Here is a 22662-nt window from a genome sequence, read left to right on the forward strand (position 1 = left end):
AAATTCACATGTTCTTTATTTGTCCATATAATACACCATTTTTTTGTTGTTTTGTTTTAAAATTAGATAAAAGCATATTAAATGGCAGGTGTATGAAGTTCTTCAGAAACAATGCCAGAACAAAAAATTGAATTACAAAATGTTAAAAAATATGTAGGTACATTTGAACTTAACATTCCACTAACAGTGTTACAGAAATTGTCTAATGAAAAATAATTGTTCCACTTACCTATTTTTGCTGTTTCTAGGAACTTTTTATTCTGTACATAGGACGATTCTGTACAAAATATGAAGTCTACATTTTTATTACTTATTACCATAAAACAAGGTACAATGTATGTACAATATTAAAATGAAGCCATACTAAAGCCACACTAAAAAGACACTTGTAATATTACTTTTGACATTCCTGATGTACAGGTGTAATTTTGGAGAACAGGAAAAGGTGTCAAACACAGAACTTTATGAAGAACAACAGTCACCAAAATTCTACTTTTTATTTTGCACGTATTAGTTTTAGAATGGTTTAGTAAAGGGTTATAGTTATATAAATATTGATAATAAACATCCTAAACCATTAGTGGTAATAGATTTGGAATATGCCTAAACAAATGTCCAGTGGCCCAAACTTCAAATACGAATTTATGGTGAAATTTAAGTCTCTAAACATTTCCCTTTTTGGTGAGTGTTTATCTTCAATAAAGAACAGAAATTAAATCTAGACAGTGAAAGATGTTCTTATACGTTGAGCATCACACAATCAATCAAACATTGATATACATTTTCTTTTTCCCTTGGGTAACATAAGAATAATTCCTTTCAGCAACCTCTTGCACAAACATACCGAACACCCAAAATCAAAGGTAACTGATAATCTACCAGCTAAAGATGGAAGTTCAAACAATGGTATATCAAAATACATAGACATTGCTTTACACAATTAAAAAAGCACCCTTTTTCCCTCAAAAGGAGAAGGCATCTTTAAACTTCTTTTAATATAGTTTATCCTAATGGTAAAGCATATTCTTTTTCAAGTTTTACAGGAAATGTTTTCAGACGCAGTGGATGTTCCACTTAAAGGTTGGGTTGGTCTTTAAATTTAGTTGTTGTAAGCCAATGTTTACCACCAACAATTTTCTTCCAATAGACAACGTAACAAATATTGGAAATTGTATGTTAAATGCAACCAACAAACAGCAGGCACTACATCTGCACAAGGTTACTATGAATGTCTGCTTTGCGCAATATTTTCATGGATGCAGGAGACGTTATACTTCCTTAAAAAATAAAACAAAACTATTTTTAAAGAAGCCACGTTTTTATCTCTTTATGCATCAAGACATTAAACATAGTTATATCATGTTACTGCCAGAGACAAAAGAAACTAACCACCCACTTAGAATAGCAGAACACATTTCAAACAGCTTGTAAGCAGGATAAGTAAGTCAAAATACTGGCCACCCTGAGAGAAATCAAATATTGAAGACAAAGCACTATATTTTAAAAGAGATTTTCCTCCCGTGCTTTTCCATCTACAACAAAAAGCTCATTACATGCAAGTAATCTTGTGGAATATATAGCAGCATTTGAAGATCATCAGCAATTCAGATGCATTTTCAGTTCACTTGTGAGGTGTATTTGCAGCAAATATGCTCTTTACAACTACAACAAAAAAATATTTTCACGGTAAAATTATGGTCACTATCCCCTCAGCTCTTAGACTCTTAAAAAAGAAGCAGAATGGAATTCAAGGTTCTGTTCTTTTCCTAATTTTACTTAATTACACAAGCTTGTAATGGTTTGTTTCCTGAAAGGCTGTGTTCATCTTTCAGATAAAAACTGATGCAGCTGAAATGACACACAATATCTGCCATGGAATACTGAACTCCTAGAGCCCAAGAAAAATGCTGAGTATTAAAAGCTCAGATAAGGGAGAAAACAGTGAAAGAGTATTTTATTGACTTGAAAAAAATTAAAATGAAATTTTATATTCAGTCTATTCCCAGTCATCATAAACAAAATTTTCATTTTAGGAAAAATTATTCTACCAGTTCACATCTCAAATACTGGTGCCGTATTATATACCAGAGACTGGAAAATATGGCTTTAAATATACATAAAGTATTAGGACATGGAATATATAGATCTGTATCTTCATCCTAAGTAAAGGAGAAAAAAATTACATAATTCTTAGAAAGGAATCATGATTGAGGATTGTCATGAAAGTTACCAGTTTGTAAGCCATGTTTTATAGTATGAAAGAATAATTGTGTATTTTCAAAACTGCTGGTATATTACAAGACAGCAATAACGTGGAAACAACTATAAAGTTGAGAAATCCTACAAAAAGTTTAATTATTAAATTTGAAATAATTTTGCTTTTGAAAATACACATTTATCATTAGTACCAACCATTGGTCATTCATTTTTTTAGGTGGAAATAGTTTATAGAATGCTCTTCTCAAATATGAAGATAAAAAACTACGTTATCAGCTAGCTGGTACTATGGTAACACCTCCAGGAAATTGTGTCCACTTGATTATAGTCAACCCGACATTCTGCATTTGGAATTGGGTAATTTACCATTGTTTGAACTACTAATCTTGAGCTGCATACTCTATTAAGTTATTGCCTACAGAACTGGGTTGAAGAAAGCTTTGACTTTGTGTGTAACTGATTGGTATGGCACAAAAAAGTAAGTTCTACTGTAGAACTGAGTCCAGAAAAAAAACAAACAACTTTTCCTTCAAAATAATATTTCACTGTAAATAGTTTAATGCCCATCATGTGATATTAATTCATCAGCTCTGCAATGTGATTCCAAGGCTTTCATGGTATAGATATCCTGAGGCAGTTCTGACTTGCGTCGCACAAGAGGACGATCTTTTTTCTGATCTTTCTGTGCCTGAAATCAAAATGGAACAAAGTTAACCAAAAATATTAATTACTGAACAATTACTTTAAAATATTTCTTCCATATCAGTATGTTCAGTTTCCTTTCAGGGACTGAAATAAAATAAGGAAAAAAGTTTTTATTGTCTCCTGTTTATTCCACCAGCTATCCAGCCTCAAGTCTTGAAACAATTTCTTTTTACTAAGAAGAAAATAAAATTAAAAAAAAAAGAGCTGCTAGCATTTACGATGCTACTACCATGATTGTCCCTTGATTATAACCTTCCTTAAAATAAAAACTCTCCTTTTAACATTTTGTGTTTCTCTACATCCTAGATAAATGATCTTAGTTTCTTTCATGCTTGCACCATTCACATATCTGAAAAATTAAGGTTCTCCTGTGTTAGAGTACTGATGCTCTGTCAAAACCAGACAATATTCCTGTCAAAGTATCATTAAACTAAATAATGATGCCTTCATACAGTCCTCATGTCCTTCTCATCTACCCTAATTCAGCTGTTAGATCACTGATGTTAATTCATGTTCTTTAACAAATCATCCTCAAAGTCTTCTGAGTTGTCTGCACGAACACAAACCTAATAAGATGACTGAGAAAGGTGACTGATTTTCTGCAGATATTCTCATCCCTCCGCATGCCCTCCCTTCCCTATCTGTTACGCTGTCCCATACATATGAGCTCAGTTAGGTCTGCACTTTCTCACCCTGTACAATTTCATTTAACCCACACAACTGCAATCTGTAAGTGGTGTCACCTCACATTTCTCACCCTCCTTCTCAGGTACACTGAACGTTCCATGATAAATCTGGCATGCTGCTGTCTGGTTCTTCTCACACAGAAAAGCAACCATTTATTCTCACTCTTTTTTTCTTCCTTTGTTCCCCAACAGCCATATAATAGGACTCAAATATATAAAAAAAAAAGGCCCATATAAAAACTGAGCAGCTTTTACTTTGCCTTTGTTTCACTAGCATGTTCACAAAGTTAGTAATACATGGTGGCCAAATTCAGCTTTACCAGAGTCCAGTATAGAAGAAAAGCTGTAGTCCAGTACAGAAAAAAAGCTGTTCTACTTTCCTCAGCCATTCTAGCAGCACCTCTTCAATACTGACACACTACTGCTACATTCCAAACCTCCAACAAAGCCTTACTTTCACTGAAACTGTATAGAACTTGACATAGTTCTCACTTCTCAAGTTTGGTTTTAAGAACACTAGATTTTGCTTTTGACTTAATTTTTTTTTTAAACTGGTAACTGTTGTAGATCGTTTTAACATCAATTTCTGATAGTACTTAGCAAGGGATACATAGTTCTCTCTAGTGTCCACTCATAAATTTAAGAATCCTACCTGCATTTAGCCTGCTATTTACAGTACCCTAAATCTTAATCAATCTTTTTCCTCTCTAGCGAGCCACTTACCAATCCTCTTGCTTTATACTTCTCAGGGGTATCTCTAAGTTTCTGTTAATAGTAACTCCTGCTTCAAAACATCCCATTAGCTCTGCTAAGACAGGATCTGTATCTTTGAAAAATCTCATTTACCTCTTGCACACTTTCTGAACAGAGAAAAGCAGGAAAGCATGCACCTGGAGTGATGGTTAAAGAACGCTTCAACAGTTCTAAACTAAGTTTTGGAATTTTATTTATTTTTACAATTTGTTTCTTTTCCATTAGCTTCACTGCAATCCACTCCAGAAGTGACTGTTTAAAAGCCAGCCATCACAGAGCATAACTTTGAGGCATACATATATATATACTTTTTTAACTTCAACCTACTGGATGCGAAATGACATATTTCTTATAATACATCAAATACGATAATGCAGAAATATAATTTTAATTATTTAATGAATTCTACAAAATTAATGTGGAATGTTATGCTCACCATATGCTTATTTTCATTAAATTCCTTGTCTGATTCTTTTGTTTAAATTAACAGAATTTATCTCCTATCTCAACCACGCTTTGAGATCACTTCTCTGGTCTCAAAAATTGCTGGATATAGAAGTATTCATATTACTGACATTCTACCAGACATCTTAGTGATATTGCAGTGCTCCCTGTTACCTCACCATCTTCCATTAGCTCCTAGTTCAAATAGTTCTCCAAATGTCTATTTTTAATGTCAGGACTCTTGTTCCATTTAACTGAATATAAAAAAATCTTGAAGATCACTAAGCATTAGCTAAAGACAAAAAGGTTGGAATGGTCTTGAGACTCTGCCTTTTACTAGGTAATGGAACATGACAGATGGTGGATTGAGGAAAACAGCCTACATGTAAGCAAGACAAGTTTAATGGCGGACACTTCATTAATTTTGTCAGAATATAGTAGCTTTAGCCAAAAAGAAGGCTCTGAATAACAGACAAAAGAAATGTCATCATTAGAATCTGACTATTTTAAATGTTTTTTAATAAACAAAACTGGTATGTAGAGAATAGAACACTGGATTTTAGCCATATTTTTAATTATCCTTAAAGCATAGCCTTTGTTTCTGTCATGACTCAGACAGCTATTTCTAAGTTGAAAGGAAACAAAACCTTTGCAGAACTATCTAGAGAGACCCATACAGCAGACCCACAGGCATAACTGTATATAATAATATATTCTTTGCTGCTACAGTATCACTTTAAAGTCGCAGCTCTAATGAAGTTTATTACTTTAGGAGACAACAGTAAGAGATGAAAATGTAACTCAAATTCATTTATAGGATTAACAAAGTAAATAAAATTAAGAGCAACTATGCCAGATTTATAATTTACTAATTCAATTTGTAATGAGTGCTTTATTATTTTCACATAGTTTTACCTGACAAGCCTCTTCTTTCACTGTCTTTTTCAGCATCTGCAAATCTTCAATTAAAGGCCCATCTGTTTCCATTGCAACAGGACTGTTCATCAAACTCGTGTCACTATATGTTGGGTACTAATAAAATGCAAAGTGTTAAAATTATCATTCTTAGTAGTAATACCTACACACTAAGAGTGATTTAGAGCACCTGAATGTTATAATTGAGATTAGCTTATTATCTTATGTTTCTAGGTACCAAGTAATAAATTTCCTCCCAAGTGCACATGAAAGATGGAGAAAAATAGAACTCCAATACTTTCATTTTGGCAGAAATGTCCTGTTGAAAAATACAGTCAGAATACAAAAATTATGCTTTATCTGAGACTGAATTTTAAAATATATTCAGATTTTGCCAGTATTGATTTTTCTATTCTGGCAACTGAAACCCTATTAATACATTGTCTAGTGGTTTACGATCAGTGTAGCAACCTAAACACAATGATTTAACTTGCTGGTGCAATTTTGTATTTGTAAAGAAAATATACTGTTAAAAAACCAATTTGGTTAATACAGATGTAAAATAATTTCAAAATGAAATACTTGCTTAAGACAGAGAAGTTTAATAAAGCAGCCATTCAAGTATTTTGTGAATTAAAAAAGCTATGAAAACAACTGTATAGTATCTAAAGTTTGCTGTAAACTAGATCAAAATATTGCAATCTCAATGGTTTATCAATAGTTTAAATTCTATTTTAATTCAGATGAGATGTGGTCTTTAAACCAAAACTCATTTATGAACACCCACAGGCACTTTCTCAACCATTTTTCTTCAAAAATATTTTAGTATCTAAGTGTACCCATAATATAATGCATGTTAGATGACACTGACTGCAAGGATTTAACAAATTATCAAGATCTAAAAATCTTAAAATGCATTCTTATGCCATGTAGAGTAAGGAATAGCTCTGAACAACAATTGTCAGTAAATAGACAAAGTAAACATTAATAGAAATTCAGGGTGGGAAGTGGAACTGCTAAAATCCATTATAGAGTATGCTAGAAGCGCCTATACACTTATGTCAATTCTTTATTCAGGGGAGCATTCGGTGTTCAAATTAATCATATTTTAAATTGCTTGCAATTACCAGCTTTCTTCAAGACTACTGTACAGAATATACTGTATACAGGTTGTGCTTACCAGTTTCGGAAAATGTACTGAGTTATAAAGTTAATTGGGAAGACAAGCAATTTTACTCTGTAGTACTGCGTATTTTACTACCACAAGTCTACCCACTTCTTTAGTCAGATGCATAGTTCACCATTTGTTTTAGGAAGTGACCGTGTATATCAAACACTCTTCAACCAGGGCTTTTGTATGGACTATCTGATTAGAGAACGTTCTGTCACTGAAAAACCATTGCTACTTTCATTACACATAGTTCTTTTTAAATTCATTCAACTGATCTATTGTCAATAGTGGTACCAATTGATTTGAACATGTTTTATTTGAGCACACTAGTAGTTGTTCTCCGAGAAATGCCACAAGAGGAAATAAACATTTATGAAATTCCTTCTCCTTTGAAAAAAAAGATGACCCCATAATTTGTTTTAAAATAGCACTGAGATCATAAAGTGTCCTGCTTCCATTTATAGAGTACCATTAGTCAATCTTCCACCACTTAAACTCAGAGTTGCAAAGACACAGTACAGTAAGTTTCTTGCTGCAAAGTAATTGAAACTTTTTTTTTCCTCATAGCAGCAAGTCAGCATGATTGAGATAAAGAAAAATGACCTTTCATTAAAAAATAAAAATAGCATTCCCCAAGCAATGGGAGGGTGGGTAAGTGGGGGGGAAATCCAGGTTGAACCATCCCATGATCTCAAAATAAGTAGTCTAAAGGAACCTTTCTTTATCAAATTTTCAATAACATCAAGTTACTTCAACAAGTGCCAGACAGGATGTTTTCCTTTTTAGCAAGAACCTGACGTGCAGGTCCATCAGAAGACCAGCCCATTGCAAATACAAAAACAAATGCAGCAGACAAGAATGTACAATATTACTTTAATCCATTTGACACAGAGGAAAACTGACCAGTCATAACTCACAGTTTGCAGAAAGATCTCTTTTGTAATATATTGTTTGCAAAACAGCTTTTCAAGAGAAACCACTTATGGCATCTCTATATTTTCCATAATTTTGCACAATAACTTTTCAAACCGCAATACAGTATATCTCCTATTATAAGAAAAGGAAAAAGTACTTCACATCATATTTTTCAGAAACCTTTTTTGTTCTTTTTAAATAATTACTTGCACAAGAGAAAGGTTACAAATTTTAAAAGTACTTTTATTGTATATCTTTCATAATACAATTAGTGAAATTGCTTTATTTCCATGATCAGTCAGACCTGTTTCCCCCACTGATATTTAACAAAACTAAAGTATTTAAACATGAACATGTTATGTTAATCTTTTCTAAATACCTGGGGATTTGATTTGGCTAGATTTTCTATTTTAACCCATGCTTCTTCCCGTTCCTTCAATTTTAGCTTCTCTCTGAAAAAAAAGTTTAAAAGCAAAAATAGCAAAAGAAGCTTGGTGAATCTTGTATCACAACTTATGTACATTTTCTTAAATACAAAAAATTTCACCAGAACAAATTATTTGTCTATGCTTGTTCCAGCTTACCACCCAAAACACCACTTACTGTTGACAGGACAATTTGCATTATATCAATACCCCATGATCTAAAAACAACATTAAAAGGAAACAAAAACAAGAACACCAATGCAGTTATGAAAGCAACAAACCAACTGATACCAGTTAGTCTTTTGTAACTGTGTTAAAATGGTTACAACTCAAAAGTTTTTATTTTTTTTTTTTTTTTAAACTTTTTAAATATATAAAGGGCAGGGATTCTTATTGTCAGCCCAACTGCTTCAGGTAATAATTTGAAATAAAACACCCAGAGACATTTTGTATTGAACACTAAAAAGAAGCGAAAAGGTTTGATTCTTTATTCAGGAGTTGGACTCGATGATCCATAGGGGTCCCTTCCAACTCGGGATATTCTACGATTCTGTGATTTATGCCTGATGTAATTTAAATTTTAAAAATTGTTTTTCCCCATTTTAATATATAATCAACTTCATGCACAGACTAGAACAAACACGTTTGCAAGGTGGCAGAGTTTAAAAGGGCTTTTAGCTCAAGAGTGCTTGAAAAAGGCTTTCAGACTTCAAAACACTGAGCAGATGATCCATACTTAAAAACAAGTCTACACAAAATTTGTCTCCAACTTTTCATTAAGCTAGGTTTGGAGTGGGGTAGAAGGACGCCCACCCCATCTAAACTGTGGTGCGGTGAGGGATTTTATTTTGCTTTGATGTAATCCTCAGTACTCTGCCTGCCTTAGTTCACATTCAAATGAAACACCACAAAAAGCCCAACACAACCAAACAACCACCAACCAACCAACAACAACAAAAAAACAACCCCCCAAAACAACCAAAAAAGCCAACAGGCCTAAAACAAACAAAGAGAACAAAGGAGAAAAGACTGCTTTCTAATTTAAAATGGGTTCTACTTATTCGCTATAAGGGAAGAGAGAGATGTATAGTCTTTGTTCTTTTAAAAACAAAAAAGAAATTTTCACATTTTGATATGTATCTTAAAAATTTATGCTGTACTACAAGCTTATTTCTACTGAAATCGTTATAAGTGCCTTCAAAATTTGGGCAAGTTCATCCACATTAGGAATTCATATTGCTTCCAGTATATTGTTTTAATATAGGTGTATAATTTGAAACATTACTTAAGGGAATCCTTGGTCACTTTGAAATTAAAAATGGAATTCAAATTGATGTATTTTCAATACTGCCTTTCTAACTATGCTCCCCAGTTTCTAAAATAAGCACCAAATGATTAATACATTTGACTTCTGGGTCTCAAAATTATGTCTAACGGGAAAAAGAGGAACAGAAGATAAGTGACATTATTATCATAAGATTTAGCTGCATTTTTGGGCATAAACCAGAAAAGTTCTAGCTTCCAATTCCCTGCTGTTTCACTGGCCTGTGCAGGAATGTACTAAACTCATCAGGATTCTTCTGGCAAATAATGTATTACAAAAAAGTGACAACTTTGTCTTGGAGAATTTCTAGAAAAACATGCACATGTGCACACACAATGCAATGCTGAAAACACACAAAGTGTTTTGGGAGGAACCGAGTGGCAACATGAGAGAAAACAACACTGGGTAAATAAAGCATGCTAAAATAAACATAGGATGTAAACTAAGCTGTTCAAGAGATCTTTTCCGCTGGGCTCCGTGATTAGCAGCATCTTTCTCCAGAAACTACTTTTCATCAGGAAGATGGTGATGTGCAGCAAAGACTACATGAAGCACCCTATTCTGAAGATTTTAAAGAGTTCATATATGAGAAATTTCACCAAGTGAATTTTGAGACTTGTACTGTAATCAAATGGGCACAACTTCCCAGTAGAGAGACAGTAGTTTTTCAGAGCTAAAGCACTCTGAACAAATTATTCAAGAACAGACAGACACACTGACATAAAAACTTACTTCAGTTTTTCTGCTTTAAATTGCTGTGTGCAGTCATCGAACAGTTTTTGGTTCATCTCCATGAAGAGTTTCAGAGCATTGTATATCAAGCCATGTATTGTCCTATAAGTAAAACTTCTGGTTGAAACTCAGAGTACTTTAAACTTTGAAATCTATTTTTTCCTGGTCAACAGAGGCCAATAGCCTACATAACTGGAAAATTACATCATTTCAGAAAAAAAATGGAAACAACACTAGTTAATGGAAGTTTCAGTCCACCCTCAGAAGGGCTAACATGAGTGCTAAAATCACCAGTTTACTTACGCTATGGTACTAGTCACACACACTTTTGAAGCTTGAACTTAATTTTTAATACTATGTGTATCAGAGGACTAGGTTTGAAATTTAGTAGCTGACACTAACCAAACTAGAGTTATTAGAGAAAATGCAAGATGGTGTTAAAGTTATTGATACAAGTAACTTACTGGAACTGACAAATCAAAGGAACTACAAGGGGCCTAGAAAAGACACCATTCATTTTGAAAACTGCCACACAGCAACAGCACTTACTTCAACACAATTTTGCCAGGACTCTTTGGAAAAGTGTTAGAAAAGTGATGTGGAAAACAACAGAAAAAAGGATCAAAAAACCCCATGTGACTTATGAAGCACTTACTTCTACAGAGTAATTTGCAATTCTAGTCTAATCTCTTACTGATTATTACAACCAAAGAAAGAAGCAATCAGTTAAGTGATTACTTTGTATCATGCATGTGTTGCAAGTGAGAGTGCAGCTGTACTGGGTAGCATGACTTTGCTCAGAACAAAATGACTGCATGGCCTTGAAAGCCAGAAAAATAACTGACAATCCATATTGACTATGTAGAATTGCATCACTGAATCACAGTTTATTAATAAGTACATTATTTGTTACTGCTTACAATCAGTGATAGTAATCAATCACTTTAACATCACTTTATCTTCCATTTCTTTTCCGATGTTTAGTGGCAGATTTATTAGGTATTTTTGGCCGACCCCTCATCAGTCCTCAGTTCACAGCCAGCACTAGACTGTGATACTTTTACCATCCCAGCAGTTGCACAACAGCTCAAACAAAGAGGCCTTTCACAATGGAACAGCTGCAGAAAGGAGCTGACCAGGACTGTTTTCATGCGTAAGTACTATGTTATTGTGGGGGAAAAAAAGTTAAAATAGTCAATGGAGAAAGAAAACAGTAAACAAAAAAGGGGAAAAAAAACACAAGAAAAGTAAAGGAAAATAGAAGTCCTGATCTACAACACATTCCACTAGAATTTAGAAGAAATGCAAATGAGCAAAGGGGTTAGATATCAGAAATCATAGCTTGTCTTTAGAAATATCTGAACTATGGATTAGTGCCAAATTTATATTAATAAAGTGTCGTGGATTAGATGTACTAAAAGTTTTTGTTTAATTAAAAAAGGAAAAAACTATCCTCTTCTTCATTTCTTAATATTTAATATTTTGACTACAGTAATCTCCTCCTTACCCAGTAACTTTAATGTCATAGAATAAACAGCTTAGCACATTTAAAACTATCAATTCAAAGATAAGATCTGAACCACTTTTCAAGCCTAAACTAGACATAAAAGAAGGCCCAATTTTATTTGTACAAATGTTTCTTACTTGTTCCAATGTGTCTTTGAATTCCGGTACAAGGATGGAAACATGATGGGTAAAATCTTTGCTGCATTATCACTAATTAAACTCATAATATACTCATTATTCCAGTAGTATAATGCTCGCTCTGCCACCTAAGACAACATGGAAAAAAGGAACACTTCTTCAGACAATCCCTTAAAGAGCATATAATAGAAACATTTGGTAAAAATAATTGAAAGGTAAAAAAAAAAATTGTAACAGATTTGAATTTTTGTATCATGAACTGAAAGCTACTCATGGAAGGACAGAAAAACTACTTTTTCTTCAACAGAAAATTCAAGCAGAGACATGTTCTCCCCCAGAGAAAGAGTATCTGTAGAACTCTATCATAACTAGTGAAATGCAAACAGTACATAATGAAAAGGTTCAGGTGCTTCTGAAAGGTGCTTTTAAAAGTGGTATGCCTAACATAAGAGCTTAAGTGAATTAGCCAATATGAACTCATGTATTATGCTCTTGGAAAGAAATTATGCTAAAATTTGGATACCCCATTTTTGCCAGAGTTGAAGACTTTTTGCAAGAAATAAAATTAAGTATATTGAACAGCAGCAAATAATACCAAGTTCACTCTATAAAAATTCTCATCGGATTGTACATTCAGGAAGTACAGACCTGAAAGTGTGGACTGGACACACATTTGGCTAGCTGTCTGAAGAGAGGCTCCATAACTTTTACAAATTCAGATGGTTCAATAACATCTAAAATTTCTTCTAGTTCATTTAAAAACATGACTTCTTTTGGACTGTGAGTCTTTGGCCAGTATTTCAGCAGTGCCATTACAACCTGTAGAAGCAAAGTGAACATAGTTTTCATAAGAACTTGGCTTTGCCTTGTACTAAATCTCATGTCATTAAGAAGTGCAATGTTTTAAACAGAACAAAACCCTCAAATTTCTTGTCCCACGTGACAGTAGCAATCAGATGTGGCTCAGTCACAGAAATAACAGCTGATAAGGCTAAAAACATTTTCTTAGGAGACAGTTATACCGTTAAAAAACTTGTTCAATCAGAAGACTAGAGGAAGTAACCTGACATCTATCTTAACGTGACCATCAACTCAAAGTGCAAATTTGCTGCTATATAATGGGAAAAATATCTGCCACTTAAGTGACAGCAGTTTTCAAGCTCTTATTTCTTGGAGGAACACTTCAAGGCTCAAGAAATTAAGCTCTATCACTATATTTTAAGGAAAGACGATAAATACCCAGACTGACAGGTGACTGACTACTCCAGGCAGATTACTGTTACACATTAAGTTTTATTTAATTGACTACATTACTATAATCACAGTCTTAAGGGGATCCATAAAATGTGATACAGAAAAGGAAGCAGTCTCTCAGAGGGCTCACAAGTATTCAGAAAGAATCTACACATCCATGGGTAAGGTCTCTGAATCGAAAACCAAAGTTTCATCTATTGAATATGTAAGTTGAAGAACTTAAGTCTGAAGAGTGATATCAGTTTAGAAGTTAATATATTTAGACATTGTACTTATTAATGGAGTTATCAATTACATCATCATTTATTAAGTAACTTCAAAAATATGCAAAATTATACTGAAGGCGTAATGAATACTGTGCTATTAGTAATATTCAAATAAGACTTTTCAAATAATATTTCAAAATGATTGACATATCGCTCCATTTTAGATATTTTTATAAGAAATTAGTATGTTCTTGAAAGCACAAGTTTGTAAATTCTTTTGTTTTGTGGTTAAAGACTAAAAAAACAGGGCTTAGGACTCTAAGTCACTGGAGGGTCAGGACATTTGCGTTCCTATGTCAGACAGTGATTTTAACTAGTGGTGTTTTGATAAACTAAACCAATGCAACCCAATTCTTTCCCTCTCGTTCTGCATTCTGACTTACTTTCTATGAGTATGCAGGAAACTTTGTATTTCAGTACCTTTTTCTCTGAAATTTAACTTTCATCTGGCAACTGCACTATTAAAATCTTGTATTGTACCTCTTTTTAAATCAATACAATTTAACTATTTCAACAGATTTTTTGAAAACTGTATAGCTTATGATTGTTCTTAGCTTGTCTGATTAATACTAATTAAAGCATCCCATATTTTAAAAATAATACTCTGGGAATAAGAAACGCAACGGAAGTACTTTTATCTTCATGATGCAACATACTCTTGTGGAGACAAAACCATAGCACAGACTGTTTGAAATTAAATTCTTGCTCACTGCTGACTGTACATAAAGCAACCTAAAAAGTCACATAAAGAACAAAAATATGACAGTGTTTGTCTAGTTCTAGATGTAGAACTGAAGAAAAAAGGCACAGAATTCTTGGAAAAAAAACACACAAGCAAAACCCACAACAACCCTCTCCTAAAAAGCTTCTATACAGCTTTGATGTAGTTTAAGTTACAACAATCCATTAGCCTTTGTCTTAAGACACCAAACTCTCTCTCTTATTTAGAAAAAAAGAGCATTCTTTATTTTCTGAAATGGATGATACTTTTACAAAAGTCCAGATTTTTTTAAGCTTAAAAACTACAAGTAAAATTTAACACAATCAATGAAATAATACCTCAATGAGAAATCAGCGTATGTTTATTGTATGTATCCATATAATTGTCGGAGTAGATACTATGTCATTAATGAAGCCTTGGGAAATTTACACAGATTTTATTAAATAAGATGTAAAAATGTCTTATCTGACAATTACGAGGGGAAACAAAGGCTTTTATTTTGTAATGACTGGAATTTTGGAAGGGGAACTTAGCACATGCATTACTCACTGTGATTAAAAAATGTTGTAAGCGTTATGTACTAATTTGGGATAAAAAAGGAAAAAACTTGGATTTGTATTAGTTCAAATTCGTACTAGGAAATATGTAACATCCCAGTTGATATTTGGAAGAAAGGTAAGATTTCAAGATCTCATATGGCACAAATGTCAGAATGTACAAGACGTGGTATTTTAAAGACTAGAAGCTCCAAGTAGAAGAGAATTCTTGCTCAGTTGCACACTGCTTTAAGATTCAGTTTCCATTTTACAATGGAAACAGTTATAATCTAATTCTAAATCACTTTCATTATTAGCAATTGTTTACAGATTGCAACTTAGTGATTAAATGTGTTGGCTTAGTGATGCAAAACACTATATACTATGTAGAACAGTGAGTATTCATCTCTTCAGCTATATGCAGCCAGACCAAAGTCTGTTTTTGTTTATGTCCAAATTGGTATTTGATTCAAAAGGAGTCAGGATCTGACTCAAAAGCCTTGCATCAGTACGTAGCTGTGTGCCAGAAATCTGTGCTCTAGCATATCATCAGCTTCTCAACACAGCACAGTTCAGGCAAGCAAGCATCTGACTAAACTGCTTCTGCATCAACTGTCAGATCTAGTCAGCCAGAACAAAATAAGCACAATAAAATCTCTTCTGTTTGTTAAAAGATATAATTTTCAAGTTGCATTAATTCATTTTGAGCATTCCAAACGGTTGCTGAGAAAAAAAATCAACTCGATAAACCAAAATGATTAAATATTTGACTCTTCTGATTAAAAACAATCACCTATCAATACTTTGTTCCTAAAACCTCTTTAAGCAGTCTACAGATGAAAGAGATTAATATTCCAAAAACATATAATAGCAAGATAAACTTACTGGTTCTGTAAGTGTGCTGTCCTTTTCCAAAAACTGAACTACACAGTACGCCAGCTAAAATAAAAGAGAATATTTTATTAACGCTTGTGAAACTGAACACACTTTGAAATCAGTAGTATAACTGGAGAACACTACTGAATCCAGATAAAAACAACAGTTTTTCTGTAATTTTACAAGGTTATTTGGCAGACAATTTAAAAAACAACAAAAGAGTACATATGCTTTAACAATTTTTCCCCAGCTATCTCAAGTCTGTACTCATCTTCTGGGTTATAATAGGAACATACACTTTCAACTGTTGAAAGACTTGTATACTGTCTCTTGAGAAAGCCAGAATTCACAAGAGGGGGAGAAAGGCTTGAACAGAAATTAAACTGTTCTCTCATTATACAGTGGATCAGTGATCAGAATTGATAAATTGTTACCAGAAAACAAGGAGATACAAAAAGATAGGGTTAGTAAGACCGATTCTTTCTAATATGAATTAGGATACTGAAGTGATTCTTAATATACAAAGAGAAGATAACAAAAGTGGAGAAGAGACTACGAACAAGCAGTTACAAATCTGGGGAAGCCGCCTCACTGCTAAATGATTCTATCCTCTGATAAAGATACGCTATTAAACAGTATGAAATCAACATGAAAACAGACTTTTGGACAAAGGATCACACTGTTTACTCACATCTACTACATCTTTGCTCAAATGCCCTGCTTGTTTTTACATAGTTTTTGCTTTGCTGGTTTTAATTAAAGAAACTTAATTCTAAAGCAAATGAGAAATCCATGTCCTAGAAGCTCTCCTTCATATAAATGTAATTGCTCACTTTAATACAATGAACTCCAGAACTTCCCTGAGGCAAATAGTCAGAAGCCAGCACTGCAAAGCCTGAATCAGCTCCTGCTGGAGAGGCAATAGCCTGTGTATCTGCTGGTGCCTCCTTTGGTTTGCCAAGAAGGAAGGTTAAAAACCTCTCCTCTTGTTACCAATAGGGAAACAGTCACTTTCCAAATCATCTCCAAATGAGATTCTTGCATGGGAATGGGAATTTGCACCTATTTTTGGTGATGAAATCAATCCGCAAATTACTGTTCTATTTGAGATTTCATCTTTCTGTTATGAAGAAAAAGTTTACAGATCTCTTGGAAATGAACACAAAGGAATAGACTATGAAGCTGAGAAAACAAATCTATCTTCTTAAAGTCCACACACATGTGCAATAGCAAAAATTATCTCCTAGTTGGCCTTATCTAGGCTGCTGGTGAAAAGCTAGAGAATGCCAATATCTGATTTAGTTACAAAAAGATGAAAATTTGAAGCGTCTTTACTTAAGATGTCCTTTTTTTTTTTTTTAAAAACTGTAACAGTACAGTTGTAAATAGGTTTAATTTTACATTAACTGGTAATTTATTCCCCTTTCTGTATTTGTGAATTAGATTTTTTTTTTCTATCTTGTACTTCACATTTCAACTCATTTCCTCTTTTCAATCATAGAAAACAAAATTGCGATTTTAAATTCTAAAGTGCTTTCCACTTGCTAACATTTTGGTGTCCCATATTGGTTTAAAAATATTTTGAACTTCATCACCTAAGTTAGTCAAAAAAGCACAGAACAGTTGTAAATTTTAAGATTTTCTATAATATGAGAAAGTGAACTAGTAATAACTATGTGTATTACTTTCAAGCAGATGCAAGATTAGATTGAATTAGTGTTTACCAACTTCACTTCTAAGCATGACACTTTGTGCCTAGACAGTCAACTATTACATCCCTTGCACTCGCCAACAATCCCAAAGTAAAATTTTTAAATAGGAGTATCACTGCACATATCAAACAGCTTAAATGTTTTCTCATTTATGGAAGTTAAGCTAGTTAGCCCAATTCCTTTCTTGGTTTTGATGACTACTACCAAGGAATCCACCCAGGTAATCTGAGGAATGTACAAAGATTACTATAGCTAGCGTTCTCCGTTACTCTAAAGAAAATTTAAATTGATTATAGAAATTAGCTTTCATCACATATATCTGGACTTGTCAGTGCAATCTTTCTGAATATCTGCTGCTGTTTCAATGTGAATTTATGACTTTACTTTGGTATTTCACACAATTCATTTGAAGTGTCTTATTTCATTCAGTAAGATATGTCATAGAAGACAGGCAACCCTACGTCTACTTCTTGCTGATATGAATGCAAGTCAGTAGAAGGCATAGAAGAATTAGTTTATGAAGTAAGGGGAACAGAAAGACCAATCCATCTCAGGTAGGTTAGAACAGAAGGTGTCAATCATAGCAGACCTTTGCACTTTTTATGTTATTAAGAATAGCACCAGACAAAACTTACCTGTGGATGGTAAACACTGAGTGATTTCACTTTGTGCAGTGGTAACAAAACCTTCAATAAGAATATTTTGTGCTCTTCTTTTAATGGTAAGGCAAATCCATTAATTATGCTGTCAGGGAAAGAAATTAAAAAATAAAAGTCAGCAATTACTCAAAAACTGCACTACTGTACAGCATGTACCAAACCCTTGTTTTCATAGCACATTTGAGAACTCCTGGAAAACACAGCGTAGCAGAAAAATGTACAGATTCCACATGCACCAGACACCATTTTTGATCCAGCTCTTTAAAGAGCACAAATAAATAGAACAGTCAAATCAACATCTGCCCACACCTCACCCAAATCTTTCACAGGTCCTAAATTCTTCTTCCAAGCAACACATACGACTATGTTAGCACTTCAGATTCCAATTTTTGTTATGAACTACTCACTACAAACAAAGCTTTGAATACATATTCCTATCAGCATCGTCACCGAATTAAAGAATGAACCTGAGACTGAACATTGGAGAGATCGACCCAGGACAGCAAACAAGGGAGAAAAAAAAACATGGACTGCTAAAATACTTGTAGAACCCATCCCCATCAATATCAGCCCATCAGTATAGCACATTTACAGCGCAGAAGCCTTATTTAGACGATACAAATTTTGATTTGGAAACCTGAGGGGAATTTTTTTTTTTTTTTTTTTTTTTTTTTTTTACAAAGTTAACACTTATAGCCAACCTAAAAAACCTAAAGTGAAAAAGTCAGTGACAGTATGTTTTGCAGATTTAGCTCCATATTTCAGTTTTAGACAGTCTTCAGTATATCTTGATCAGTATTACTTCATTACTTTTATAGCATGTAGATGTAATGATAGATTTGTAACTTCAGTTAATCATTGAATATTTAGTTGAAAATGAAATAATTATTCCAGGCAGACATGTAGACATAGGGAATTTACAAAACATCTTTTCAATTTAGACAGCATCCTGGGCTGCACTATGAACAGAGCTGCTGGCAGGTTGAGGGAAGTGATCCATCCCCTCTGCTTAGCACTAGTGAGACACATCTGGAGTGGTGGGTTCAGTTCTAGGCTCCCCAGGACTGGAAAGATACGGACATAAAATGGAGAGAGTCCAGCAAAGTGCCATGAAGATGACTAAGGGACTGGAGCATCTGACACCCATAAAGGCTGAGAGAGCTGGGACTGTTTAGCATTGGGAAGAGAAGAAGCTCTTATCAATGTGTAACAGTATCAGATGAGACTGTGTAAACAGAGTTGCTCTTCTTAATGATGCACAATGAAAAGGCAAGAGGCAAGGGGCACAAATTGAAACAGGAAGTTTCACGCAGAAGAAAAATCCCTTTTTAATCTCAGGGTTGTCCAACACGGAAGAGGTTGCCCAGAGATCTTGTGGTCTCCACCCCTGGTGATATTCAAAGCTTGACTGTCCATGGCCCTGAACAACCCACTCTCACCGACTACATCCTGAGCAGAGGGGTAGGACTAGATGATATCCACAGGTCCCTGCAAACTTGATTCATTATCTGAGCCTGTGAAATTTACATATTTCTAAAATTAAGTGACATTACACTGTTATTTTTACATGCAAAGATACAAAAAGAATGTAAAGTAAAAATTAGCTATGCTTTTAAAGTGTATTATGTATATAAAATAAAAGCTTGCACATGGATGAGAGAAATCAGTTGATAAAAACCACACCAGTTTTGACTGGGCTATCAGCTTTATGTTGTACAATTCTAGTTTCAAGGGCTTTCAGATGCATCACTGAAGTTTACTGTAAGGAGATTAACAGAAGGCTTCTGAGAACTTACAACCTATCTGTCCTGCCTGTGTTTACCTGCTACACATTTAGTAAAGTTGGAAGAATTTTTAAACAAATTGCAATTAGTTACACATTAATCACAGCTGCATTACAACTAATCTTAATCACAAGGTTCCTAAGCTAGAAAATAAGACTTAAAAATATGATATAAAAAATTGTCACACCCCAAAAATGTTGCTGTAACATTGAAGTTTTTGCTCCATTTCTGCACTCTTATACAAAATTTATCCTCAGCTACAGCTTTGCCACGTGCTAGGAAGCTATTTTCATCTTGTCTCATAACAATTTGCAATCCCCAACTCAATCTTTAAAGCCTCCTCTGAGGATGAAGCAAGTCTAATTAGACAAAACCTACAACTTACCTTCCCAGTATTTCCAGTAATTCTGCTATGCCATTGTGATGTTCTGTTTCATAAATAAACCTAAATAAATGAAAAGTTTTACTCAGTTACTGCCAAACAGAGATGTAAGTCTACCACCAAGATTGCCATTTAACATTATAGGTAGCCTTCACCTCCCCAGTTTCAGTCACTCAGTAGAAAGAAAACAAGCACACAGTGGAAGAGAAACTTTGCAGAGTTCACCAGAACAATTTAGCAGTCTTACAAACTCTTCTGAAGACAGTGACACTTTGTGTTCTTGAAGCCCCTGTTCTGTAGAAGACATGAACGCTCCATACAGAAATAAATCAAGAGCACATCAAGCTGCTTTCAACCTTCACGCTTGCTCTTTTCCCCCACATTTAACAATAGTACACTCATTTGAGCCTTTTCCAATCATACTCCATGCCATTTCAATAATGCAGAACTGAACACAGCAAACAATGGTTTAAATATTAAAATAACACAGAGCAACTGGCATAATCAAATGCCGTGACTCAACCTTCTATAGCACATGCAAGCACAAGGTGTTCAAAGAGTTACTGCTTATGGATCTAAAGAGCTATTTGGCATTACAGATTCCTATGTACACAAAAGGCTCTGTAATAAACCGAGGAAGTCAAATTTTCCTGAATTTTCTTTTGACAGAACACTGTAATTTACCATGCAATCACCTTTCCTGCATTTTTCCCAATTGTTTGAATGTAAGTTTATTGAAAAACTTCTATGCACAACTTCAGGTATTTTACAAATAATTATCAAAATTTTTACTTACTAGAAGATAATATCAATTTCATTTATTAGAAAATTGTTTCCTATTTGAAAACTTGTCATAGACCAACATACTAAAAACTACTTTTAATCCAGAGTATTTAATATGACTTTTTTCTCCTTAAAATGCTCTCTATATAATTCAGGACAATATTAAGCAAAACTAAAGACAATGATATGAAAACCTTAAGACTAAATAAGCAGGAACATATTGGCTTAATTTTTTAAAAATATATATTTCATAGTAGAAAAAATAAGATTAGCATACCATGGGGACAGAATTTATGTAATTTTGATTAGTGGCTAAAAGACAAAGATCACACACTTCTGTTTCTTACTAGGCTTATGTAAAAAGACTTGCAGGAAAAAGTATAAGAAAATGAAGTATTTTGAAAAATTCTACACATACTTTAAGAGTTTGTCATGTACAATCCCTTAATTCAAGACAGAAGTTGACACAGCTTTCCTCCCTGGTGTTCATATTCATGAGTTTACAATCAAATGCAAAAAGTTTCAACTTACAGCTCAAAAATATTACATAAATGAGACTTTTTCTGTTTGATTTTCTTCCCTACAACTTAGTAGAGAAATGTCATTTGCACTGTAGAAATAACCTCATCTCTCATATAAATTTCAGAGTGAAAAAATATGGAAAACTATAATAGTTTGCATTCTTTGTAATGAAGTCAATTTAATGGCCAGAACATTTCTCAGTCTTCCAAAAGCCACACACCAGAACCATCTGTGTTTGAAGACTTTGCTTCTGCTACCCCTGAAAGTAAAGCGCAAGAAGTAGCAAGTAAAAAGAAAAGTTCAGAAATGAATTATATACATATATTTTTACCTGAGGACATACTGGCTCTAGACATGGCCAGTCAAGAGCTCTTGTCTGCAGGAGAGTGAAGGCTTCCCAATTATTTTGAAGTAGCTCCTCTCTATCTCTTCTAAAGGCTCACTTGTTACCACATACAGAGAAGATAAGCAGCTGGTACTGCTGGTGCCATTCATGGAATGGTACCCAGTATATGGCAGCTTTTTTGCTAGTTTCTTAAATGGGTAGTGTCATACATTCATTGTGGGTAGAAAACAGAGGCATGATGGAAGGAGTGTAAAACAATCACAGTATAATGACTTGTGGAAAAGTGTACCAAAGCTAGAAGCCCCCCCCCCCCCCCCCCCCCCAAAAAAAAAGCTATAAAATGCATTACCTATAAAATATATTATTAATTTGTTTCCGAATGTAAGCTCTCAGGCCTAAGAATTTCCCGTATATTCTGTGAAGAGTTGTTTTGAGAAAATCTCTTTCACGAGGATCTTCACTGTCAAAAAGCTCTAAAAGCTGCAAAGAGGAAAAAAGAAAAGATGGCACTTTACCTGAACCTAATGCATTGTAAGATAATATGGATTTGGAGCTTGAAGTTAATTTTTTTTTTTTTTAAAACCTTACCTGTAATACAAATTTCTGATCAATATATTTCTTAGCTATATTAGGTTGGAAATCTGGAGATTCTAAAAACCTTAAGAAAAATTCATAAACAAGCTGAAAAAAAAGTCCGACAAAAAACAGTATTAGTTTTTTAAACAAGAAACCATTTTATAAGCAGTACATTACCAAAATTACTAATTAGTTGCTCAGAACAGGACTGTTTTTATTTATATTTGTATAGCACACTTTTTTTTTTTAATTTATGTTGCACACAATGAAAGCTTTGCTCCTGCCCTCCCAATGCAGTATGTTTTTATCTAGAG

General features: G+C 33.8%; 1 protein-coding gene across 6 annotated transcripts in view; it reads right to left on the reverse strand.

Annotated features, from left to right (window-relative positions):
* Positions 1–22662, reverse strand: part of PPP2R5C (protein phosphatase 2 regulatory subunit B'gamma) — an 81826-nt gene continuing 59164 nt past the window's right edge. For 4 of the 6 annotated variants that reach the window (XM_040558287.1, XM_040558292.1, XM_040558291.1 and 1 more), the window contains 11 exons: positions 22361–22453; positions 22122–22252; positions 20125–20184; positions 17932–18040; positions 15594–15647; positions 12580–12750; positions 11932–12059; positions 10288–10389; positions 8186–8258; positions 5721–5837; positions 1–2905 (listed from right to left, as the gene is read on the reverse strand). In XM_040558287.1, coding sequence (XP_040414221.1) covers positions 2774–2905; positions 5721–5837; positions 8186–8258; positions 10288–10389; positions 11932–12059; positions 12580–12750; positions 15594–15647; positions 17932–18040; positions 20125–20184; positions 22122–22252; positions 22361–22453 — 1170 coding nt within the window. In that variant the 3' untranslated portion in view covers positions 1–2773. The remainder of the gene's footprint in view (positions 2906–5720; positions 5838–8185; positions 8259–10287; positions 10390–11931; positions 12060–12579; positions 12751–15593; positions 15648–17931; positions 18041–20124; positions 20185–22121; positions 22253–22360; positions 22454–22662) is intronic. The other 2 variants (XM_040558288.1, XM_040558290.1) reach the window with 1 other exon arrangement.

This window comes from Cygnus olor, chromosome 5 (assembly GCF_009769625.2).
Source record: "Cygnus olor isolate bCygOlo1 chromosome 5, bCygOlo1.pri.v2, whole genome shotgun sequence".
Taxonomy (NCBI): Eukaryota; Metazoa; Chordata; class Aves; order Anseriformes; family Anatidae; genus Cygnus; species Cygnus olor.